At 41.9% G+C, this 24,367-nt stretch overlaps 1 protein-coding gene across 2 annotated transcripts in view; it reads left to right on the top strand.

Annotated features, from left to right (window-relative positions):
- Window positions 1–346: 346 nt before the first annotated feature.
- The window catches only part of SH3TC1 (SH3 domain and tetratricopeptide repeats 1), a 78,767-nt gene continuing 54,746 nt past the window's right edge, over window positions 347–24,367 (top strand). Inside the window, exons 1-2 of one of the 2 annotated variants that reach the window (XM_069744768.1) lie at window positions 347–436; window positions 7,322–7,631. In XM_069744768.1, the coding sequence (XP_069600869.1) occupies window positions 7,370–7,631 (262 nt within the window). In that variant the 5' untranslated portion in view covers window positions 347–436; window positions 7,322–7,369. The remainder of the gene's footprint in view (window positions 437–7,321; window positions 7,632–24,367) is intronic. The other variant, XM_069744769.1, reaches the window with a different exon arrangement.

Raw genomic sequence — 24,367 nt, 5'->3', positions numbered from 1 at the left:
GTGGTCTGTATACAGACCGTGAACTTCACTCTTGTGAACACAGCCTACAACTAATTCTGTAATGGTGCATGTATTACTAAGGCAGATCGTGTTCGTTCGTGTGTGTCGCCATTTCTAATTCACCTATATATTTTTGGCATGGGTGGGGGTCCCATTTGAAAGTTCCCATCGGGGCCCATAACTTTGTAGTTACGCCACTGTTTATAATGCAATATTGTGTAGACGCCATGGTCATCTGGAGACATTGTTAATGGTCAACTCTTTGTTAGTTCAGAGAGTCCGAGCTCCGCTCCGGGTAGTTCAGTCAACAGGAAAGGTAAAGAGGTCACACAGGAAGGGATGTATCAGAGGCAGTTCCTGCAGTCCTGTACACAGCGCTGTGCTGGGGAGCTGCTCCCATGCTAGTCCGTCGGAGAGCAAGAACTAAACTGCAGAGGTAAGACATATTCACACTATATTAGACTGAACCGGATCTTTAAATACAGATGCAGCAGAGCTAAGTTTGTCAGATGTAACAGGTTTGGGTTTGTTACGACATTATATGCTGTGGTTTTACATAGGACTGCAGGTAAGTTTAACACATTCTCTTTACTCAAATAGTTCATTGGATACACAACGCTGAATGTTAGGACATGCACTATGTTCTGTTTTGGTTTTAAAGTGTAACTGTCGCTTTAAAAAAAAAATCAGAGGTTTTGATCGGTGATGATTGGGATGACGAGGCCCCCCATCACCAGGGTATAATTCATGCACTGTCAGATAAAAAATGCAAGTTTCCAGTTTACCGGTAACTTAAAAGGTGCAGAAAATCTGCAACACCAAAAACTCATCATGGGAACGTAACCGAAGAACAGCGACCAGAGCTAGCGCTGATCACTTCTGCTTTTATGGTTATGTTCACATGTTGCGTTTTTGCTGCGTTTTTTTTTCTGCTGCTACAAAAAAAGCAGATTTTGCTGCGTATTTGTTGTCGCTTGTGCATGCTGATAAAGTTTAGTGTCTCTCAAAAAATCATGATGCAATGTCTTTAAGGTTTCTGCACCAAAACATAATATTTACATTTTTGCACTTACTCATTGCTTTCTACGGGTGGAGAAAAAAAAAAATAAAACGCTGAAAAAACACTGAAAGAAGTGACATGTTGCAGTTTTCCCAAATCAGTCGGGGAAAAAAAACGTGTGTGCATGAGATCTCTGACATCTCATAACCTTTGCTGGTACTGTAAAAACTCAAAGCAGTACTGTAAAAAAAAAAAGAAGCAGCAAAACGCAAAGTGTGAACATAGTCTCAACAGTTACATAGGTCCGTCAAGTTCAACCTTTCTCCATCAATTATACATTTTTTTTGTCACTAAAATTATCTATAAACCACAAGGTTATGTGTACTGATGAATGTTGATGTCAATCTCTAAGGAGACTAATAAATAAAGTAAAAAAGTTTAAAATATAAAAAAAAAAAAAAAAATTAAATCATCCCCTTTTGTCAGTTTAAAAATATATATATATTGTATTGCTACATCCCTAAAAACGTATCACATAAAAAAATTCACCAGTACAGTAAACACCTTAAAGCATTTAAATAAAAAAATGAAATTGAAATGCCAGAATTTCCATTTTTCAGTCTTCAAAACGTCATATATAACCTAAAAATGTAATAATAAAAAAGTCAGCCTGCAGTGAAAAAAAAAACAAAAAAAAACAAGCTCACAAACCAATTTTTTTTTTACTTTTTACAAATCTGTGATTTTTTATTTTTGCCACTTAATTTCAAAAGCCCCTTCCAAGTTTGGTATCATTGTGTCAGAAGTGAAAGCTCGAGGGTGTTCTCATGATTTTAATGATACGACTGTAGAGCTGTAATTTGCATTCACTACACTGAGATTACAGAAAATGCATTTAGTTCTTGATTTTTTATTTTTTGCAAAAAAATTCTTCAAAATTCCCATCACCAATAAATCATCCGATCGATGTCACAACATAAAAACATAAATGGATCTGAATGATTCGTCGCTCTGCAGGTCTTTACTGAAAAAGCAAACACCAAAGTTAAAGAGTAACTGCGGGAAGAGAACGTTAGCGAGTCGCCGCCGGTGTGAGATTAATATGTGGCAATGTGTCCGCACTCCCTGTTTATTTTACTTTGTACTGAGTGCCAGAATGTGCTCAGAAAATAAACTGTGGGCACGGGACGTCGGACCAGCGGAGCGCTGGGGATGGGAAGGAGTCTGATAACCCCTATGGTCTTCTATATTCTTCATGAGAAGGATTGTCCCACCATTGTGGCGACTGCCATTATTTCAGTGAGTAGACTGCAGCTGTAGGCGGCATTCACATACCCGTGTGACCTCGTGCTGCCATTGTTTTCTCGGACAGAACACGGACTCATAAAGCGTCATTAATCCATGTACACATTAGTAGTACAAGCGTTCATGTCTACGCTCTCGGAGACTCAGATCAGGGTCTTCTCTCATTCCTTTTGTGTATCAGGTTCGGCCATTAAAGTCTGTGAGAATCCGAAGACAGACTCTATACTTCACTTTTCATTCCTAGTTTCATCTGTTTTTAACTGATCCATTGTTGAGAGTCAATGGATTAAAAAAAAGTACAGAAAATATACCTGCTCCATGGAGTAAAAAGGGATGTGAAATAGGTGGATGAAACCAGATGGTCAATTTTACACTTTTGTAGAAATGTAACACAGAGATGTGAATGCAGCTAACTTGTCAGAAATAATAATCTTTATTTAATAATCTTTATTTTTATATAGCGCTAACATATTCCGCAGCGCTTTACAGTTTGCACACATCATCATCGCTGTCCCCGTTGGGGCTCACAATCTAAATTCCCTATCAGTATGTCTTTGGAAACACTCACCTCTGCTACAATTCAGTCCCATGACACCCAATATCACCCACAGACAGTACTAGTAACATTCCTATAGATACAACACTAGTAACATTCCTATAGATACAGCACTAGTAACATTCCTATAGAGACAGCACTAGTAACATTCCTATAGATACAGCACTAGTAACATTCCTATAGATACAGCACTAGTAACATTCCTATAGAGACAGTACTAGTAACATTCCTATAGATACAGCACTAGTAACACTCCTATAGAGACAGTATGATATATATTCCTATAGAGACAGTACTAGTAACATATAGGAACATTTCTTATAGAGACAGTACTAATGACATTCCTATAAATACAGTACTAGTAACATTCTCTTGACCCATCCTCTGCATCTAGCTATCGCCCCATATCACTTCTCCCTTATGCCTCAAAACTACTGGAACAACACGTCCATCTTGAATTGTCCTCCCACCTCTCTTCCTGCTCCCTCTTCGACTGCTTTCAATCTGGCTTCCGGCCACATCACTCCACTGAAACTGCCCTAACTAAGGTCTCCAATGACCTATTAGCTGCCAAAGCCATGCGACACTTTTCTGTCCTCCTCCTCCTAGATCTGTCCTCTGCCTTTGACACAGTGGACCATTCCCTACTATTACAGACCCTCTCATCTCTCGGCATCACAGACTTGGCCCTGTCTTGGATTTCGCCGTACCTAACAGACCGGACATTCAGCGTCTCCCACTCGCACACCACCTCCTCACCTCGCCCCCTATCTGTCAGAGTCCCAAAAGTTTCAGTCCTATTGCCTCTGCTCTTCTCCATCTATACCTTTGGCCTTGGACAGCTCATAGAATCTCACGGCTTTCAGTATCATCTCTATGCCAACGACACACAGATCTACATCTCTGGACCAGATATCACCACCCTTCTAAAAAGAATCCCACAATGTCTGTCTGCTTTTTCATCCTTCTTCTCCGCTAGATTTCTAAAACTTAATATGGACAAAACAGAATTAATCATCTTTCTCCCATCTCACGTGACCCCCCCAACGAATCTATCCATTACAGTAAACGGCTGCCCACTCTCCCCAGTCCCACAAGCTCGCTGCCTCAGGGTAATCCTTGACAGTGATCTCTCCTTCAAACCACATATCCAAACCCTTTTCCACTTCCTGCTGCCTTCAACTCCAAAATATTTCCCAGATCCGTACATTCTTAACACTCTCACACGCCTCTAATGTATCCTAAACTCTGCTGCCCGTCTATTCCCCCCGCTATTCCCCGGCCTCTCCCCTCTGTCAATCCCTTCACTGGCTCCCCATTACCCAACGACTGCAGTTCAAAAGCCTAACCATGACATACAAAGCCATCCACAACCTGTCTCCTCCATACATCTGTGACCTCGTCTCCCGGTACTTACCTGCACGCAACCTCCGATCCTCACAAGATCTCCTTCTCTACTCCTCTCTTATCTCCTCTTCCCACAATCGCATACAAGATTTCTCCCGCGCTTCCCCCATACTGTGAAAATCTCTACCACAACATAATAATAATAATTTTATTTATATAGCGCCAACATATTCCGCAGCGCTTTACAAATTATAGAGGGGACTTGTACAGACAATAGACATTACAGCATAACAGAAATCACAGTTCAAAACAGATACCAAGAGGAGTGAGGGCCCTGCCCGCAAGCTTACAGACTATGAGGAAAAGGGGAGACACGAGAGGTGGATGGTAACAATTGCTTTAGTTGTTCGGTCCGGCCATAGTGTAAGGCTCGGGTGTTCATGTAAAGCTGCATGAACCAGTTAACAGCCTAAGTATGTAGCAGTACAGACACAGAGGGCTAATAACTGCATAAAGTGTATGAGATCATGATGCGAGGAACCCAATTATATTTTGTTTGTTTTTTTGAATGGGCCACACAGGGATAGTTAGGTTAATGCGTTGAGGCGGTAGGCCAGTCTGAACAAATGAGTTTTTAGGGCACGCTTAAAACTGTGGGGATTGGGGATTAATCGTATTAACCTAGGTAGTGCATTCCAAAGAATCGGCGCAGCACGTGTAAAGTCTTGGAGACGGGAGTGGGGAGTTCTGATTATTGAGGATGCTAACCTGAGGTCATTAGCGGAGCGGAGGGCACGGGTAGGGTGGTAGACTGAGACCAGGGAGGAGATGTAGGGTGGTGCTGAGCCAAGGAGTGCTTTGTGGATGAGGGTAGTAGTTTTGTACTGGATTCTTGAGTATCATATCAGACTCTCGCCTACCTTGGAAGCCTTCAAAAAGAACCTGAAGACCCACCTCTTCCGACAAGCCTACAACCTGCAGTAACCACCGATCGACCAAACCACTGCACGACCAGCTCTACCGTCACCTACTGTATCCTCACCCATCCCTTGTAGATTGTGACTCGAGCCCTCGCAGCCAGGGTCCTCTCTCATCCTGTACTAGTCATGACTTGCATTGATTAAGATTATTGTACCTGTTTTTATTATGTATAACTCTCCTCACATGTAGCGCTCTACGGAATAAATGGCGCTATAATAATAAATAATAAAAATAATAATTCCTATAGATACAGCACTAGTAACACTTCTATAGAGACAGTATGATACATACTCCTATAGAAACAGTACTAGTAACATATGGGAACTTTTCTTATAGAGACAGTATTAGTAACATATAGGAACTTTTCTTATAGAGACAGTACTAGTAACATTCCTATAAATACAGCACTAGTAACATTCCTATAGAGACAGTACTAGTAACATTCCTATAGATACAGCACTAGTAACATTCCTATAGATACAACACTAGTAACATTCCTATAGATACAACACTAGTAACATTCCTATAGAGACAGTACTAGTAACATTCCTATAGATACAGCACTAGTAACATTCCTATAGAGACAGTACTAGTAACATTCCTATAAATACAGCACTAGTAACATTCCCATAGAGACAGTACTAGTAACATTCCTATAGATACAGCACTAGTAACATTCCTATAGAGACAGTACTAGTAACATTCCTATAGAGACAGTACTAGTAACATTCCTATAGATACAGCACTAGTAACATTCCTATAGAGACAGTACTAGTAACATTCCTATAAATACAGCACTAGTAACATTCCTATAGATACAGAACGAGTAACATTCCTATAGAGACAGTACTAGTAACATTCCTATAGATACAGCACTAGTAACATTCCTATAGAGAGTACTAGTAACATTCCTAGAAATACAGCACGAGTAACATTCCTATAGAGACAGTACTAGTAACATTCCTATAAATACAGCACTAGTAACATTCCTATAGAGACAGTACTAGTAACATTCCTATAAATACAGCACTAGTAACATTCCTATAGAGACAGTACTAGTAACATTCCTATAAATACAGCACTAGTAACATTCCTATAGAGACAGTACTAGTAACATTCCTATAAATACAGCACTAGTAACATTCCTATAGAGACAGTACTAGTAACATTCCTATAGAGACAGTACTACTAACATTCCTATAGCTACTGTACTACTAAGATTCCTATAGATACAGTAATAGTAACATATAGGAACATTTCTTATAGAGACAGTGCTAGTAACACTCCTATAGAGACAATATGCTACATACTCCTATATAGACAGTACTAGTAACATATAGGAACATTTTTTTATAGAGACAGTACTAGTAACATTCCCATGAAAACACATTAGTAACATTCCTATAAATACAGTACTAGTAGCATTCCTATACAGTACTAGTAAGATTCCTATAGATACAGTACTAGTAAGATTCCTATAGACACAGCACTAGTAACATTCCTATAGGATGCAACACTAGTAACACTCCTATAGAGATATTGCTAGTAACATTCCTATAGACACCGTGCTTTTAACACTCCCATAGAGACAGTATGATACACATTCCTATAGAGACAGTACTAGTAACATATAGGAACATTTCTTATAGAGACAGAACACACCTATAGGGAAGGAGCGCTCATCAACATAATTCTACCAATGAAAATTAATAAGACAAGGAGAAAATCGTGACTAAGTTATTGGATATGCTCCTTACTTGTCAACAGTCATTTTTTTGCTGGACTACAAAGCGTCGGAGGTCTAATAATAAAGTGCACTAATAAGAGCGTTTCTTGCTGTTTCGGACAGTTCCTATACAGAACAGACTTCTAAATCTTTTATCTATGCAATTTCTGGACCTGCAATATTAACTTTTTTAATAACGCCAGTCATGGTCATTGACCTTATGAGGCTTTCCCAGTAGAGATCGGAGGTAGGCTGTAACATGGTACGGAGGATGCTATTGATTGGCATCCAAAGATCTCGTCAGGTATCTACACATATTTCTATGTGATCCATTACTTAGTTCATTATTTGCAGAAATAGTTCAGGATCCCTGATCTAATGTATGGAACAATTTTTATTTCTGCAGGTCAGGGCAGTTTATTGATACAATGCAGATACCATAAGGCAGGACGAGATGATGGATCCCGATGATGTACACACCGTCCCCACCTATTCAAAAGTTCACAGACTGCACCCAATTGCAGAAGATGAGTTAGAGGACAAAGAACCGGTGGTCGCACCTGCAAACCAATCACCTCCAGAAGATAAGAGTCAAGAATATTTAGAGGAACGCACAAATGGAGGAAGTCAGGTGTCCGGACTTAGAGCGGCCGTCCACAGCCCTGGGTCCATTGTTGCATCTATGAAAAAAGTGATATCATCCCTTGGATCCAACGGTAAGAATATAGGCTTAACGCCCAATAATTATTGTTAGTGTCCTGAAAGATTGGACGTAAAACAGCATCAACTTCTTTGTGATTTGAGGTTAGATCAGCAAAGCCATGGGTGATGCACTTGAAGCGCCCCCAGACTTAGGGCCGTGGGGTACTCGGTCCGGGGTTGTCACGGTGGCTATACCCGGTCCGTGACCCTGCTAAGGGGCGTCCAATAAAAGGTGATAGTGCTTGGTGCAGAACGCGAGGAATAACAAGGACACAGGGTTGCAGTCTCTTTATCTTTTACTGAAGGCTTCGAGATCTGCAATCCAGAGCACTGCTAACAGGGCTGGCTGAGACCGGCCGGTCCGAAGGCACATCCAGAGTTCCCTTTGCAGGTGGAAATCAGTGTCTACCTTCTAGCGCCTGTGTGTTGTAGTCCTTCCCTGCTGAGCACCACGGGATAGTCCTCACAACTGTCGTATCCGTCCTTTCTCTTCTCTCCGTCCCCCAGTATGATATGGCTAGGACGCACCCGTATGACAGGTAGGCCTGGAGTTATTCTGGGACCCTAGAGATGCCCCTCTCCCACGAATGCCTCCTTTGTCCGTTCAGTTGATTTAAGTCAGACAGCCAACCTATAATTAACTGTCCTGCCGCTGTTTGAAGTAATGCGTAGAGTCTGTTACTTCCCCGGTGCTCTGGCCACCGGCTACGCGCCTCAGAAGGATGTTGCCACAGTCTTAGGGGCACGACTCCTTCTGGTTCTATCTCCTTCCTACTCTGATCCCGTTTCTCACTTCTCCACAATATACTTCGCTTCGTGTCCTTTCTTAAGATGCCGCCGCAAGGTAGTGCAGGTGCGGCTCCGTAACAATCGGTCCTTTCTGCTAGGCCCCTGCCAGGAACCCACTTCTGACAGGTCCTCCCTGGAGCTCTCCCAGGCTGCTTCTCCCTCTAACTTCCTATCCGACCCCCAGTTTTACCAGAGTGTGGGGAGTGGCCTAATACATAGTGCCTTTTGCTCCCCCTAGTGGCCGGAGTGTAAAGTGTAATGTGTGACTGTGATACCTGGTCAGGTGAACTCCTTTAGTGCAATCAGACATAACATCACTCCCCTTAGTGGCAGAGCAACATTACTGCAACAACCAGGACTCTGGGGCACTGCACACTCAAAATACAGACACTGAAATGTATTCCCATAGCGTGACAGCAGCCTTTGTTGTGTGCACGACCGTTATCTCTGCCTCATATTGAACCTATAGAAATCTAAGTGACCTCACTATCCCTCTGATATCCAACATCCAATATCCAAGTCTAGAGAGCGTTGCTTCATTAGATGATGTACTATGACATTGTCATACAGTGCTCAAAAAAACATTCAGAAACATCAGTTTTTTCCACACGGAAACCGTTTCAGGAAACTTTTTTTTTTTTTTGGGGGGGGGGGGGCAGTGATCTTAAAAAGGTCTCCAAATATGCTTTTTTTCTTCCCCAAGTGCCTTTTGCAATCCTTGATTACACAGTGTAGTGCAGTGGTGGTTGCACAGTGTGACAGAGACAGTGACCCAAGAAAGTTCAAGATAAAACAACTTTTATTCCAAAAACTCACAAAAATCAGGTAAGCGATATCCTCCGGTTCGTATCCGAGTCATCAAAACAGTCCGAGTCCAAACCAACTGCAACACCGTATACTTCTTGGGTGCGTCAGCAGCTTTGAAGTCCCTGGCTCAGTGTTCAACCTCACACAGGCCTGGGTTGAACAGAGCCTCCTGCTCTGCAGCTTGCAAAACCAAAACACATGGACATGTGCCACGCCCAAAACCCGGAGTGGAGGAAGAGAGTTGCCCCACTGCCAAACCTGCAAAACATTTAAAAAAAAAAAGCCCATGTCATGTTTTCCTAAAATCTGACTTGGTCAACTACTTTGACCAATACCACACTCACTTTTATTCTGCCTTGTAATCACAGACGTTGTTTTAGTCACAATGCGCTCCAGCGGGTTCAATATGTTTCTATCCGCATCCTGGGGGACACAGAATGACCCTCATATATGATTCCCCTCACTGTCTCACAACAGTCAAAGAAAAAATATCTCATCAGCTCACCCTGTCCAGGTATCTTTCAATCTAATAACGGTGAGACCATGGGCCGACTTCTGGCTAGAAGGCAATAAGACATCCAGCAACCGTAATGGAAAGTACTATGAAAACATTATTTATTGGTAACTAATAAAATATCAAAAGGGAAAAATTAAACACAAACACACTAGGCCTATGCGTTTCGAGCACTAAGGCTTTTAATTATAGCTTTGTGTTCAAAATGCGTAGACTTAATGTGTTTATTTTTTTTCTTTTGATATTTTAACAGTTACTAATAAATAATGTTTTTATGTTTTTATAATGCTTTCCATGGCGGATGCTGGATGTCTTCCTGTCTTCTACTCGATTGCACAGTGTCTACTTTGGAGCGTTTTCTTCAAAAAAGTGGCATAAACTCTCTTTAATTACCACCAGGCGTTTTTCGAAACCTCGTCAGAAAAGTAATCAAACAAGCAGAAAACAATGAATGACAAAGTGTTTTTCCAGTAGAAATTAATTAGAAAGGTTTTCCAAGCATGTTTTAGGAAGGATTTTGGAGACGATCCACACCCCAAAAAAAACTTTGAAAAAAATGAGTAAACTTCACTGTAGTTTATGTGAAATGATCAGGCACTTACCGTCTAGGAAAAGTTCTACCCTATTTGTCAATGCTCATTTGCATACTTTTTCCCCAATGGAGCATTTTTTGTAAAATTCCATTTTAAGCTACTCTTTTAAAGAGTTTTTTTAAACTATTTAGTGCAGAAAACACTAGAAAAAAACACCTAAAAAATGCTACCAAAATTAAAATATTAATTTCTGTTTAAAAATTACTTGCTGTTCATATTTTCTGGCTTTGGAGAGTCTTTTAGCCACTTCAGAATTCCAAATATGCCAAGTAATTAACTCCTTCACGACAGATGATGTATATTTACACTGAGCCCGCATCTTTTTCTGCTCATGATGGCTGACTTAAACAGCCGTCATGTGCCTAACAGCAGAGGGGGGAGCAAAGCGTCATTCAATGCTCCAATCGGCAAACCCAATGACATGATCGCGATGTGCTAATGTATTGTCATGACAGCCGGGGTGGCCTGTGAATTCCCCCGTGCCTGTCATTACAATACTCCTGTGAACACCGGAAGAGGGCACCTCTGTAAGAACAGTATATGGGCTTTTTAAGTGGTAGTGGGCCCCCTTAGATCTTGGCCCTCTGTGCCATTTTAATAATCTTTATTTTTCATATAGCGCTAACATATTCCGCAGCGCTTTACATTTTGCACACATTATCATTGCTGTCCCCGATGGGGCTCACAATCTACATTCCCTGTCAGTATATCTTTGGAATGTGGGAGGAAACCGGAGTGCCCGGAGGAAACCCACGCAAACACGGAGAGAACATACAAACTCTTTGCAGATGTTGTCCTTGGTGGGGTTTGAACCCAGGACTACAGCGCTGCAAGGCTGCTGTTCTAACCACTGCGCCACCGTGCCGCCCTCATTAATTTTATAGACACAAAAAGAAAGAAAAGTGAGCATAAAACGGGAGAGAATGCAAAAAAATAATAATATTTTATTAAAAGAAAATATAATGAAACACGAAAAACAAAAAAAAATGTACAAAAACTGATGGTTTTCCAAAATAAGAAGAAAACTCCCAAACCACTATGAAAAAAATTGTTATATACATACAGTCATGACCGAAAGTGTTGACTCCCTTGAAATTGTTCCTGAAAATTAAGTATTTCTCCCAGAAAATTATTGCAATTACACATTTTGTTATACACATGTTTATTTCCTTCTAAAAAAAAAAAAAAAAAAATGGTCCTGAGAAAAATAGTTGGCACCTTTCCAAAAATGTGGGTAAACAACTTTGTTTCACAAATGTGAGGCTCATTAAACTTACCTGTGGCAAGTAACAGGTGTGGTCAATAAGAAAATCACACCTGAAACCAGATAAAAAGGGGAGAAGTTGACTCAATCTTTCCATTGTGTATCTTTGTGTGCCACATTAAGCATGGAGAACAAGGAAAAGAGAACTGTCTGAGGACTTTGCATCTATGATCTGCAAACTAAATTTGTTCTAGGAGATTGGCCAGGAGTTGAGTTCCAGCAGCTGCCTTCCAAACTTTGTCGGAAAAGAAAGAGTGACCACTGCTACGCTCTGCAGCAACCCCGGTGACGTGTGTTAATCTTGCACGAGAGTGGGATTACCTCAAATTCTTTCTCTGGAGGCTTGGTGGCCTAATTTGTTCGCAAACATAGCTTAAAATATATTAATAGAAAGGAAAAATTAGACCTTATACTTCGGAGCATGTCATTTGTTTCATTGGATTCTTACAAAATAATATCCTTTTTTTAGGTAATTTCTCTGCTCTGAACATGGCTAAATCTTGAACAAGGAACTGAGTATGTCTACAGAAACTCTTCCGTCAAAACCTTAACTCTACTTCTTGTTCCCCTATGCTCTTCTTGGTCTCAGTAGTGCTCAGCTGAGTTGTCTGTTCCTGGTTTCTGGACAATCCTAAGGCTAGGGTCACACAAGTGTATTTTCTCTCATCAAATCACACTCTGATGAGAGTGAGATCAGAGTAAGATCTGATTTTCTTGGATAAGGAGAAGATGGGAAAAATGTTTCCATCTTCTCCATTTTTTTTGGAGGGGAGAGGTGGTGTGAGTGGGAGGGGGTGGCGGTGTGAGGGTGAGGGAGTTGTTTTTTTCTTTCTTTTTTCCAAGAGCCATAACTTTTTTATTTTATCCTATCTTTTTTGGATTTTCATGTTAGCTATGCAATAAACATAACCTGGTAGCGTGATTTTTCATGTCAGTGCAATCACGGAGATACCCAACTAGTATGGTTTTTCATTATCGTGCTTAAAAAATTCCGAACTTTGTAGAAAGAAAAAAAAAAGTTTGGTTTCTGCCACTATTTTCTATTGACTTTTTATTGCATTTTTGGAGGGAGATGTGACACTAGTCATTATTCACGAACAGACTGTGAAGCAGAGAAGTCAGACATTCTGGGGTCAGTGCCAAGAGAGCACGTAGAAAACCAAGGGAAAAGACAAAGACATAAGTCAGGTCACGGTCTGGGGTCAATATACCAGAAGATAGGAGATAAAGGCAAAAGGACAAGAGAAAGGGATAGTCAGAACAAGGTCCAAGAGTCAGGCAGCGGAAGAGCAGAACTCAAAACAACAGAATCAGGCAAACACTCACCAGGAAGCACAAAATGCATCAGGGATTAGAGGCAAACAGCTCAGTTAAATATCTTGGGCAATCTCCAGAACAGAGAACACCTGGAGAAAGTCCCGCACCTCCCAATCTCAGTTTGGACAGCAGAGCTGTTAATCAAAGCACCAGCAGCTCAGCACACCTATCACAATATTGGACAGCCAAGCTGTCAATCAAAACACTGAAAACCGAGTTTCCATAGAACAGCAAAACAATCATTCAATGAGCGGCGGAAGCATGACAGGAAGTATTGCAACCAAAAAAGCGCAATTCAGTTTATTTTATTTTTTGTTTACTCTGTGGATCAGTTGATCAATATTGTTATATTTTATAAGTTTGTCAATTTCTTTGCTCCATGTTCAGTGTGGTACCCTCCATGATATCAAACAGCACAGCAACTACTTTTCACCATTTAAATAGGCAGACTGACTGATTGCAAGTTTGTAGACACCTGCGATCCTAATTACAGGATAAACCTTACTTTAACATGTCTCTATGGTCAAATTATTTTCAATCTTTTTAGGGGTATCATCATTTGAAAATTACCTTTGGACGTGTCAAGCTATTTCAGTGACCAATTTGAGTTTTTCTTAATATAACAGAAGTGTACCAACTATTCTGTCCACATCTGTATACATACTGTATATGTATTTTTTTTTACACATACTGCTGGTATATTTTATATTTTTCACCAATATTTTTCTCATATTTTTCTTTAGCCCCCTTGAATCTGCAATATCTTGATCACCTTTGCAATACACTGTAATACTGTAGCAGTGGATTGTGACATTAACCATCTCTTATGAAGTCCAGCCAAAATTCAGTATTTAAAAGGTTAACATTTTGAGTTGTCGCTGTCTGGTGCCAGCTATATAATACGGCTGGCACATGCATTGTATAGAGCATTGTTCCCCAAGTGCGGTCTTCAAGAGCCACCAACAGGTCATGTTTTCAGGATTTCCTTAGTATTGCACAGGTGATGGAAGTATTGCCTGTGCAGGTGATGCAATTATCACCTGTGCAATACTAAGGAAATACTGAAAACATGACCTGTTGGTGGCTCTTGAGGACCGGACTTGGGGAACACTGGTATAGAGGGTCTCCTTAGTCCCCTCCAAAGCAGTGTTAAGTAGAGGTGACATATTAGCCTACATGTTCCCCCATTGCTTTGGGGTATTTTTCATGCTCCCTCAATCAATGGAGCTGCAGTACCAGTAACAGCCACACTTGGATAAATGTCTCTGTGCCAAGCACTCTGATTTTCTGATCATTTGGGGTCTCGGCGATCCCACTGATTGCTCATGGGAGCTCACTCCATAGTATAACCCCTCTAGATCCTCCATAATGGCCACCTTATTGCAACCACTAATGGGACCTTCAGTTTGTTTTTCATGGATACATAACATTTAGACTTTCAGGAATGGCTCCTTTACCAGGAGGCTTCACCCCAGAAATCTGCAATTTGGGGTAAATTGTGGGAATGTATTTTTTGGCAACTATATTCTATTAAAATGAACAATGAAGCCAACCAGTTCATGATTACGTTACTGGGAGATTTTATGGAAACATCATTATGGGCCACGCAGATAGGGCAGATAGTATTGGCTTCTGTCCTATAGTAACAGCATATTCCACATCGCTGCCAGACTATAACATCTGCTTAGCGTCACTTTAATGGAACTTTTTTTTTTTTTTAAATCCTGGTGAGAAAACATCATAACTTTGTGACTTGAAGAAACAAATTCAGTGTAAATATTCTAGAACTTATTATTAGATGATGCATTTATGACCCGTCCCCTGGTAATGTGTTTATATTCACCTTCGAGCACCATCTTTCATATACAATTCTGTATTTTTTATTAACTTTCTAAATACATCATATTAAAGGGACACTTTTTTATTACTTGAATGCATGTACTTTCGCTATTGAGTTTCATTATAAATATTGCCCCATTTCCATTCTATAGCCTCTGGTCCCGATTCATTATTTGTGGGGTTTTGTCTTATGGTATTCTTTGATGCTTTTTTTGTGCCAAATTCATCAAGAGGGCACAGAAATCAAAAATGCTTAAATGCTTTTAATTTTTGTCTTTTACCTTTTTTTTGCACTGATTTAGAGCAAAAAGTTACCTGTTCCGCTAAAATGTTGAAAAATTTGCACAAATAATTTCAGACGCACATAACATTACTCAGGGGGGCTCTGGGGCTGGAATATATTGACACAAACATTTTGTAAGTTTTTTTTTTTTTTTTTTTTAAAGGTTGCAATTGATAAATCAACTGCAAACATGTTGAAAGCAAAATCCAGGAGATCATTGTCCAACATAAAAGAAGAAACAAACAAACAAACACATAGACTTTAAAAGGGTGTAACCTAAAAGAAAAATTTGGTACAAATCAAAATAAGCAAAAATCAATTAAAGCAAGATAAATAAGACACAAATGCGATATTGAGTAAGACCCTCTGTGTTTCTCTGCCTATTGCTGACAGACAAATTAAAGAGGAAATTTCACTATATTTTTTTATTTTAACTGAGTACCTCATCCAATTGTCATTGTTCTGCTAATTCTGGAACAGTTTTTCTTTTTCTTCTGTGCCCCTCCTTTCCAAAGTTATGCCCCCTGAAATATAGATGAAAATTTTCCCCTGAAGCTACTGGGCGTGTACCACAGAATTCTCTTGTGGGTGTGGCCCTGTTTTGATTGGCCAGGGTCAGAGGAGGAAAAGCAAATGCCGAAAGCTGGGCTGAAAATTAAAACTTATTTCCAGGAGGCATAATTTTGGAATGGAGGAGCACAGAAAAAAAGAAAAACTGTTCCAGATTCAGTGGAGAAGCGGTGATTAGAAGAGATTTGTCATTAATTACAGTGGGTATGGAAAGTATTCAGACCCCTTTACATTTTTCACTGTTTCATTGCAGCCATTTGGTAAATTCAAAAAAGTTCATTTTTTTCTCATTAATGTACACTCTGCACCCCATCTTGACTGAAAAAAAAAACCCAAATGTAGTAATTTTTGCAAATTTATTAAAAAAGAAAAACTGAAATATCACATGGTCATAAGTCTTCAGCCCCTTTGCTCAGTATTGAGTAGAAGCACCTTTTGAGCTAGTACAGCCATGAGTCTTCTTGGGAATGATGAGACAAGTTTTTCACCCCTGGATTTGGGAATCCTCGGCCATTCTTCCTTGCAGATCCTCTCCAGTTCCGTCATGTTGGATGGTGAACGTTGGTGGACGGCCATTTTCAGGTCTCCAGAGATGCTCAATTGGGTTTAGGTCAGGGCTCTGGCTGGGCCAGTCAAGAATGGTCACAGAGTTGTTCTGAAGCCACTCCTTTGTTATTTTAGCTGTGTGCTTAGGGTCATTGTCTTGTTGGAAGGTGAACCTTCAGCCAAATCTGAGGTCCAGAGTACTCTGGAAGAGGTTTCCATCCAGGATATCTCTGTACTTGGCCGCATTCATGTTTCCTTCAATGGCAATCTGCAGCTGAAAAACACCCCCATAGCATGATGCTGCCACCACCATGTTTCACTGTTGGTATTGTATTGGGCAGGAGATGAGCAGTGCCTGGTTTTCTCCAGACATACCGCTTAGAATTATCAGCAAGAAGGTCTATGTTCATCTCATCCGACTAGAGAATCTTATTCCTCATAGTCTGGGAGTCCTTCATGTGTTTTTTAAGAAAACTCTATGCAGGCTTTCATATGTCTTCCACTGAGGAGAGTGTTATGACCCCAATGGCGAGGGTCTCAGAGGAACGTGGAAGTCTGCAAGATACAAAAATCCAGCTCATAGGGCAGTGGTAACTGGGTTGACCATATATCTACTCCTAACGCCAACACTAGAAGTAGCCGGGGGTCATACCTACGTTGATCCTAGATGACTCGCGCCAGCCGGAGAATCTAAATACCCCTAGTAGAGGAAAACAAAGACCTCTCTTGCCTCCAGAGAAAGGGACCCCAAAGCAGGATAGAAGCCCCCCACAAATAATAACGGTGAGGTAAGAGGAAATGACAAACACAGAAATGAACCAGGTTTAGCACAGAGAGGCCCGCTAACTAATAGCAGAATATAGAAAGGTAACTTATATGGTCAACAAAAAACCCTATCAAAAATCCACACTGGAAATTCAAGAACCCCCGAACCGTCTAACGGTCCGGGGGGAGAACACCAGCGCCCTAGAGCTTCCAGCAAAAGTCAGGATACAGATTAGGAACAAGCTGGACAAAAATACAAAACCAAAAACAAATAGCAAAAAGCAAAGTAAATGACTTAGCTGAATAACCGGACCAGGATCAGTAGACAAGAGCACAGCAGATTAGCTCTGATAACTACGTTGCCAGGCATAGAACTGAGTGTCCAGGGAGCTTATAAAGCAACGCCCCTAACTAACGACCCAGGTGCGGATAAAAGGAAAGACAGAAAAACCAGAGTCAAAAAACTAGTAACCACTAGAGGGAGCCAAAAAGCAAATTCACAACAGTACCCCCCCCTTAGTGAGGGGTCACCGAACCCTCACCACGACCACCAGGGCGATCAGGATGAGCGGCATGAAAGGCACGAACTAAATCGGCCGCATGAACATCAGAGGCGACCACCCAGGAATTATCCTCCTGACCATAGCCCTTCCACTTGACCAGGTACTGAAGTCTTCGCCTGGAGAGGCGAGAATCCAAGATCTTCTCCACCACGTACTCCAACTCGCCCTCAACCAACACCGGAGCAGGAGGCTCAGCAGAAGGAACTACAGGCACAACGTACCGCCGCAACAAGGACCTATGAAATACATTGTGAATAGCAAACGACACAGGAAGATCCAGACGAAAAGATACAGGATTAAGGATTTCCAATATCTTGTAAGGACCAATAAAACGAGGTTTAAATTTGGGAGAGGAGACCTTCATAGGAACAAAGCGGGAAGAAAGCCATACCAAATCCCCAACGCGTAGTCGGGGACCCACACCGCGGCGGCGGTTGGCAAAGCGCTGAGCCTTCTCCTGTGACAACTTCAAGTTGTCCACCACATGATTCCAGATCCGCTGCAACCTATCCACCACAGAATCCACCCCAGGACAGTCAGAAGACTCCACATGACCTGAAGAAAAGCGAGGATGGAAACCAGTGTTGCAGAAAAAAGGCGAAACCAAGGTGGCGGAACTAGCCCGATTATTAAGGGCAAACTCAGCCAACGGCAAGAATGTCACCCAATCGTCCTGATCAGCAGAGACAAAACACCTCAAATAAGCCTCCAAAGTCTGATTGGTTCGCTCCGTCTGTCCATTAGTCTGAGGATGGAAAGCAGAGGAAAACGACAAATCAATGCCCATCCTACTACAAAAGGATCGCCAGAACCTGGAAACGAACTGGGATCCTCTATCTGACACAATATTCTCAGGGATGCCGTGCAAACGAACCACGTTCTGGAAAAACACAGGAACCAGATCGGAAGAGGAAGGCAGCTTAGGCAAAGGAACCAAATGGACCATCTTGGAGAAGCGATCACATATCACCCAGATAACAGACATGCCCTGAGATAGCGGAAGATCAGAAATGAAATCCATGGAGATATGTGTCCAAGGTCTCTTCGGGACAGGCAAGGGCAAGAGCAACCCGCTGGCACGAGAACAGCAAGGCTTAGCTCTAGCACAAGTCCCACAGGACTGCACAAATGACCGCACATCCCTTGACAAAGAAGGCCACCAAAAGGACCTGGCCACCAGATCTCTGGTGCCAAAAATTCCCGGGTGACCTGCCAACACCGAGGAATGAACCTCGGAAATGACTCTGCTGGTCCACTTATCCGGAACAAACAGTCTGTCAGGTGGACAAGACTCAGGCCTATCAGCTTGAAATCTCTGCAACACACGTCGCAGATCCGGAGAAATAGCTGATAAGATAACTCCATCCTTAAGAATACCAACAGGATCAGCGACTCCAGGAGCATCAGGCACAAAGCTCCTAGAAAGAGCATCGGCCTTCACATTCTTTGAACCTGGTAAATACGAGACAACAAAATCAAAGCGGGAGAAAAACAATGACCAGCGGGCCTGTCTCGGATTAAGGCGTTTAGCAGACTCGAGATACATCAGATTTTTGTGATCAGTCAAGACCACCACACGATGCTTAGCACCCTCGAGCCAATGACGCCACTCCTCAAATGCCCACTTCATGGCCAACAACTCCCGATTGCCCACATCATAATTTCGCTCGGCAGGCGAAAACTTCCTAGAGAAAAAGGCACAAGGTTTCATAACAGAGCAACCAGGGCCTCTCTGCGACAAAACGGCCCCTGCTCCAATCTCCGAAGCATCCACCTCAACCTGAAAGGGAAGTGAGACATCGGGCTGGCACAAAACAGGCGCCGAAGTAAACCGGCGTTTCAACTCCTGGAAAGCCTCCACGGCAGCAGGAGCCCAGTTAGCTACATCGGAGCCCTTCTTGGTCATATCCGTCAAAGGTTTCACAACGCTAGAAAAATTAGCGATAAAACGACGGTAGAAGTTAGCGAAACCCAAGAACTTCTGAAGACTCTTAACTGACGAGGGCTGAGTCCAATCAAGAATAGCTCGGACCTTGACCGGGTCCATCTCCACAGCAGAAGGGGAAAAAATAAACCCCAAAAAGGGAACCTTCTGTACACCAAAGAGACACTTTGAGCCTTTGACAAACAAAGAATTTTCACGCAAAATTTTAAAGACCAACCTGACCTGCTCCACATGCGAGTCCCAATCATCAGAAAAAACCAAAATATCATCCAGATAAACGATCAAAAATTTATCCAGATACTTCCGGAAAATGTCATGCATAAAGGACTGAAAAACTGAAGGCGCATTGGAGAGCCCAAAAGGCATCACCAAGTACTCAAAATGACCTTCGGGCGTATTGAATGCGGTTTTCCATTCATCACCTTGCTTAATGCGCACAAGGTTGTACGCACCACGAAGGTCTATCTTGGTGAACCACTTGGCACCTTTAATTCGGGCAAACAAGTCAGACAACAGCGGCAGAGGATACTGAAATTTGACAGTGATCTTATTTAAAAGCCGATAATCAATACAAGGCCTCAAAGATCCGTCCTTTTTAGCCACAAAAAAGAATCCTGCACCAAGAGGGGAAGAAGACGGACGAATATGTCCTTTCTCCAAAGACTCCTTGATATACGAACGCATAGCGGTATGTTCAGGTACCGACAGATTAAAGAGTCTTCCCTTAGGAAATTTACTGCCTGGAATCAAATCTATAGCACAGTCACAGTCCCTATGAGGAGGCAATGCACTGGACCTGGACTCGCTAAAGACATCCTGATAATCAGACAAATACTCCGGAACTTCCGAAGGCGTAGAAGAAGCAATAGACACAGGCAGGATATCCCCATGAATACCACGACAGCCCCAACTAGAAACTGACATAGCCTTCCAGTCCAGGACGGGATTATGGGTCTGTAACCATGGCAGCCCTAAAACAACCAAATCATGCATTTTATGTAAAACAAGAAAACGTATCACCTCGCGGTGTTCAGGAGTCATGCACATGGTAACCTGTGTCCAATACTGCGGTTTATTTGCTGCCAATGGCGTAGCATCAATACCCCTAAGAGGAATAGGATTTTCTAATGGTTCAAGAGTAAAACCACAGCGCTTAGCAAATGACAGATCCATAAGACTCAGGGCAGCACCTGAATCTACAAACGCCATGACAGGATAAGACGACAGTGAGCAAATCAAAGTTACAGACAGAATAAATTTAGGTTGCAAATTTCCAGCGGTGACCGGACCAACAACCTTAGCTATACGTTTAGAGCATGCTGAGATAACATGTGTAGAATCACCACAGTAGTAGCACAAGCCATTCCGGCGTCTATGAATTTTCCGCTCATTTCTGGTCAGGATTCTATCACATTGCATTAAATCAGGTGTCTGTTCAGACAACACCATGAGGGAATTTGCGGTTTTTCTATCACATTGCACCGAATTAGGTGTCTGTTCAGACAACACCATGAGGGAATTTGCGGTCTTGCGCTCCCGCAATCGCCGGTCAATTTGAATAGCCAGTGCCATAGCATCATTCAGACCTGTGGGAATGGGAAAACCCACCATAACATCTTTAATGGCATCAGAAAGACCATTTCTAAAATTAGCGGCCAGTGCACAGTCGTTCCAATGTGTCAGCACGGACCATTTCCGAAATTTTTGGCAATACACTTCAGCCTCGTCCTGCCCCTGAGACATAGCCAGCAGGGCCTTTTCTGCCTGAATCTCAAGATTGGGTTCCTCATAAAGTAAACCGAGCGCCAGAAAAAACGCATCAATATCAGCCAATGCCGGATCTCCTGGCGCCAGCGAAAAAGCCCAATCTTGAGGGTCACCCCGTAAGAACGAAATAACAATTTTTACTTGCTGAGCGGAGTCTCCAGATGAACAGGGTCTCAGGGACAAAAACAATTTACAATTATTCTTGAAATTCCTAAACTTAAACCTGTCTCCGGAAAACAGTTCAGGAATCGGTATCTTAGGTTCTGACCCAGGACTTCTGATAACATAATCTTGTATGCCCTGCACACGAGTAGCCAGCTGGTCCACACTTGTAATCAAGGTCTGGACATTCATGTCTGCAGCAAGCATAAGCCACTCTGAGGTAAAGGGGATGAAGAAAAAAAAAAAAAAAAAAAATGAGAGAGGAGAAAAAAAAAAAACTCAGAATCTTCTTTCTTATAATCCCTCTTTTGCAATGCATTAAACATTTAATATAGGCCTGGCAAACTGTTATGACCCCAATGGCGAGGGTCTCAGAGGAACGTGGAAGTCTGCAAGATACAAAAATCCAGCTCATAGGGCAGTGGTAACTGGGTTGACCATATATCTACTCCTAACGCCAACACTAGAAGTAGCCGGGGGTCATACCTACGTTGATCCTAGATGACTCGCGCCAGCCGGAGAATCTAAATACCCCTAGTAGAGGAAAACAAAGACCTCTCTTGCCTCCAGAGAAAGGGACCCCAAAGCAGGATAGAAGCCCCCCACAAATAATAACGGTGAGGTAAGAGGAAATGACAAACACAGAAATGAACCAGGTTTAGCACAGAGAGGCCCGCTAACTAATAGCAGAATATAGAAAGGTAACTTATATGGTCAACAAAAAACCCTATCAAAAATCCACACTGGAAATTCAAGAACCCCCGAACCGTCTAACGGTCCGGGGGGAGAACACCAGCGCCCTAGAGCTTCCAGCAAAAGTCAGGATACAGATTAGGAACAAGCTGGACAAAAATACAAAACCAAAAACAAATAGCAAAAAGCAAAGTAAATGACTTAGCTGAATAACCGGACCAGGATCAGTAGACAAGAGCACAGCAGATTAGCTCTGATAACTACGTTGCCAGGCATAGAACTGAGTGTCCAGGGAGCTTATAAAGCAACGCCCCTAACTAACGACCCAGGTGCGGATAAAAGGAAAGACAGAAAAACCAGAGTCAAAAAACTAGTAACCACTAGAGGGAGCCAAAAAGCAAATTCACAACAGGAGAGGCTTCCATTGGGCCACTCTGCCATAAAGGCCCGACTAGTGGAGGGCTGCAGTGATAGTTGACTTTGTGGAACTTTCTCCCATCACCATACTGCATCTCTGGAGCTCAGCCACAGTGATCTTGGGGTTCTTCTTTACCTCTCTCACCAAGGCTCTTCTCCCATGATTGCTCAGTTTGGCTGGACGGCCAGGACTAGGAAGACTTCTGGTGGCCCAAAACATCTTCCATTTAAGGATTATTGAGGCCACTGTGCTCCTCAACCTTGAGTACTGCAGAAATCCTTTTGTATCCTTGGCCAGATCTGTGCCTTGCCATAATTCTGTCTCTGAGCTCCTTCGCCAGTTCCTTTGACCTCATGATTCTCATTTGGTCTGACATGCACTGTGAGCTGTGAGGTCTCATATAGACAGGTGTGCGCCTTTCCAAATCAAGTCCTATCAGTTTAATTACACACAGCTGGACTCCAATGAAGGAATAGAACCATCTCAAGGAGGATCACAAGGAAATAGACAGCATGTGACTTAAATATGAGTGTTTTTGAGCAAAGGGTCTGAATACTTATGACCATGTGATATTTCAGTTTTTCTTTTTTATTAAATTTGCAAAAATTACTACATTTCTGGGATTTTTTCAGTCAAGATGGGGTGCAGAGTGTACATTAATGAGAAAAAATGAACTTTTTTTGAATTTACCAAATGGTTGCAATGAAACAAAGAGTGAAAAATTTAAAGAGTTCTGAATACTTTCCTTACCCACTGTAGAAAGTGGTGAAAATCCCCTTCAAAGATTGTTGTGTAACTAACCTGAGGAGGTGGTGATGGCGAACTCAGTCGAGGGGTTCAAGAGAGGCCTGGATGTCTTCCTGGAGCAGAACAATATTGTATCATACAATTATTAGGTTCTGTAGAAGGACGTAGATCTGGGGATTTATTATGATGGAATATAGGCTGAACTGGATGGACAAATGTCTTTTTTCGGCCTTACTAACTATGTTACTATGTTACTATGTTAACCCATGGGAAAGAGAACTACTGTAAATTGGTCAATGTGGGGATGCAGAAATTGGACAGAGCCACGCTCACAATTAGAGGTCATGGTGATAACACATATTGGCACGCCAGTGTATGATAAGTGTACAGTATAACACATATCCCTCCACTACTTCCAGATATTAACTCTATGGGCCCAATACAGGGGTTGAGGTTGAAGTCAGTTTTCTTTTTGTCTTGTTTCATTTATTAATAATTTTTCTGCACAATACTTACAAGTTGGTGCACGTGGTTCAAGAATTTTGCTCCAAATAGAAAAATGCTTTAATTTTTGTCTTTAACAGTTTTCGTGTCTTTTCTAAGCACAAACGGTCATATGTTCTGAAAAAATGTTGAAAAATTTGAAAAAATTATCAATTGTATAATTTAGTCTGCTGAAAACTCCTGAAAATCCCCAAATCTGTCCACATTAAAAAACAGGTGATCCCAAATTAAAAAAAAAAAGACTTTAAAAAAGGCACAAATTAACATGAAAAAGTAGAGAAGAAAAAGCACAAGTGCAATAATAAATTGGGCCTGATGCGTCTCATCAGATTATTATTATTATTTTTTAGAGTACCATTGATTCCATAGTTCTGTACAGGAGAAAAGGGGCTTACATACAAAACACAAATATAAATTACAATGGACAAACAGCGATGACAGACTGGTACAGAGGGGAGATGATCCTGCCCTTGTGGGCTTACGGTCTACAAGACAATGGAGAAGGAGACAGTAGGTTGGGGGATTGCGCCAGTTTCAGTGGTGGTGGTGGTAACCTGGCAGCGCGATCATTTCAGGCTTTCTTGAAGAGATGTGTTTCCAAGTTCTGTCTGAAAGTTCCGATTGTGGTGGATAATAATCGGACGGTGTTGGGGCACAGAAGTCC

This window comes from Ranitomeya imitator, chromosome 1 (genome assembly GCF_032444005.1).
Source record: "Ranitomeya imitator isolate aRanImi1 chromosome 1, aRanImi1.pri, whole genome shotgun sequence".
Lineage (NCBI taxonomy): Eukaryota > Metazoa > Chordata > Amphibia > Anura > Dendrobatidae > Ranitomeya > Ranitomeya imitator.
The sequence above is the reverse complement of the archived record's forward strand: the minus strand, read 5'-3'. Positions and strand labels throughout refer to the sequence as shown.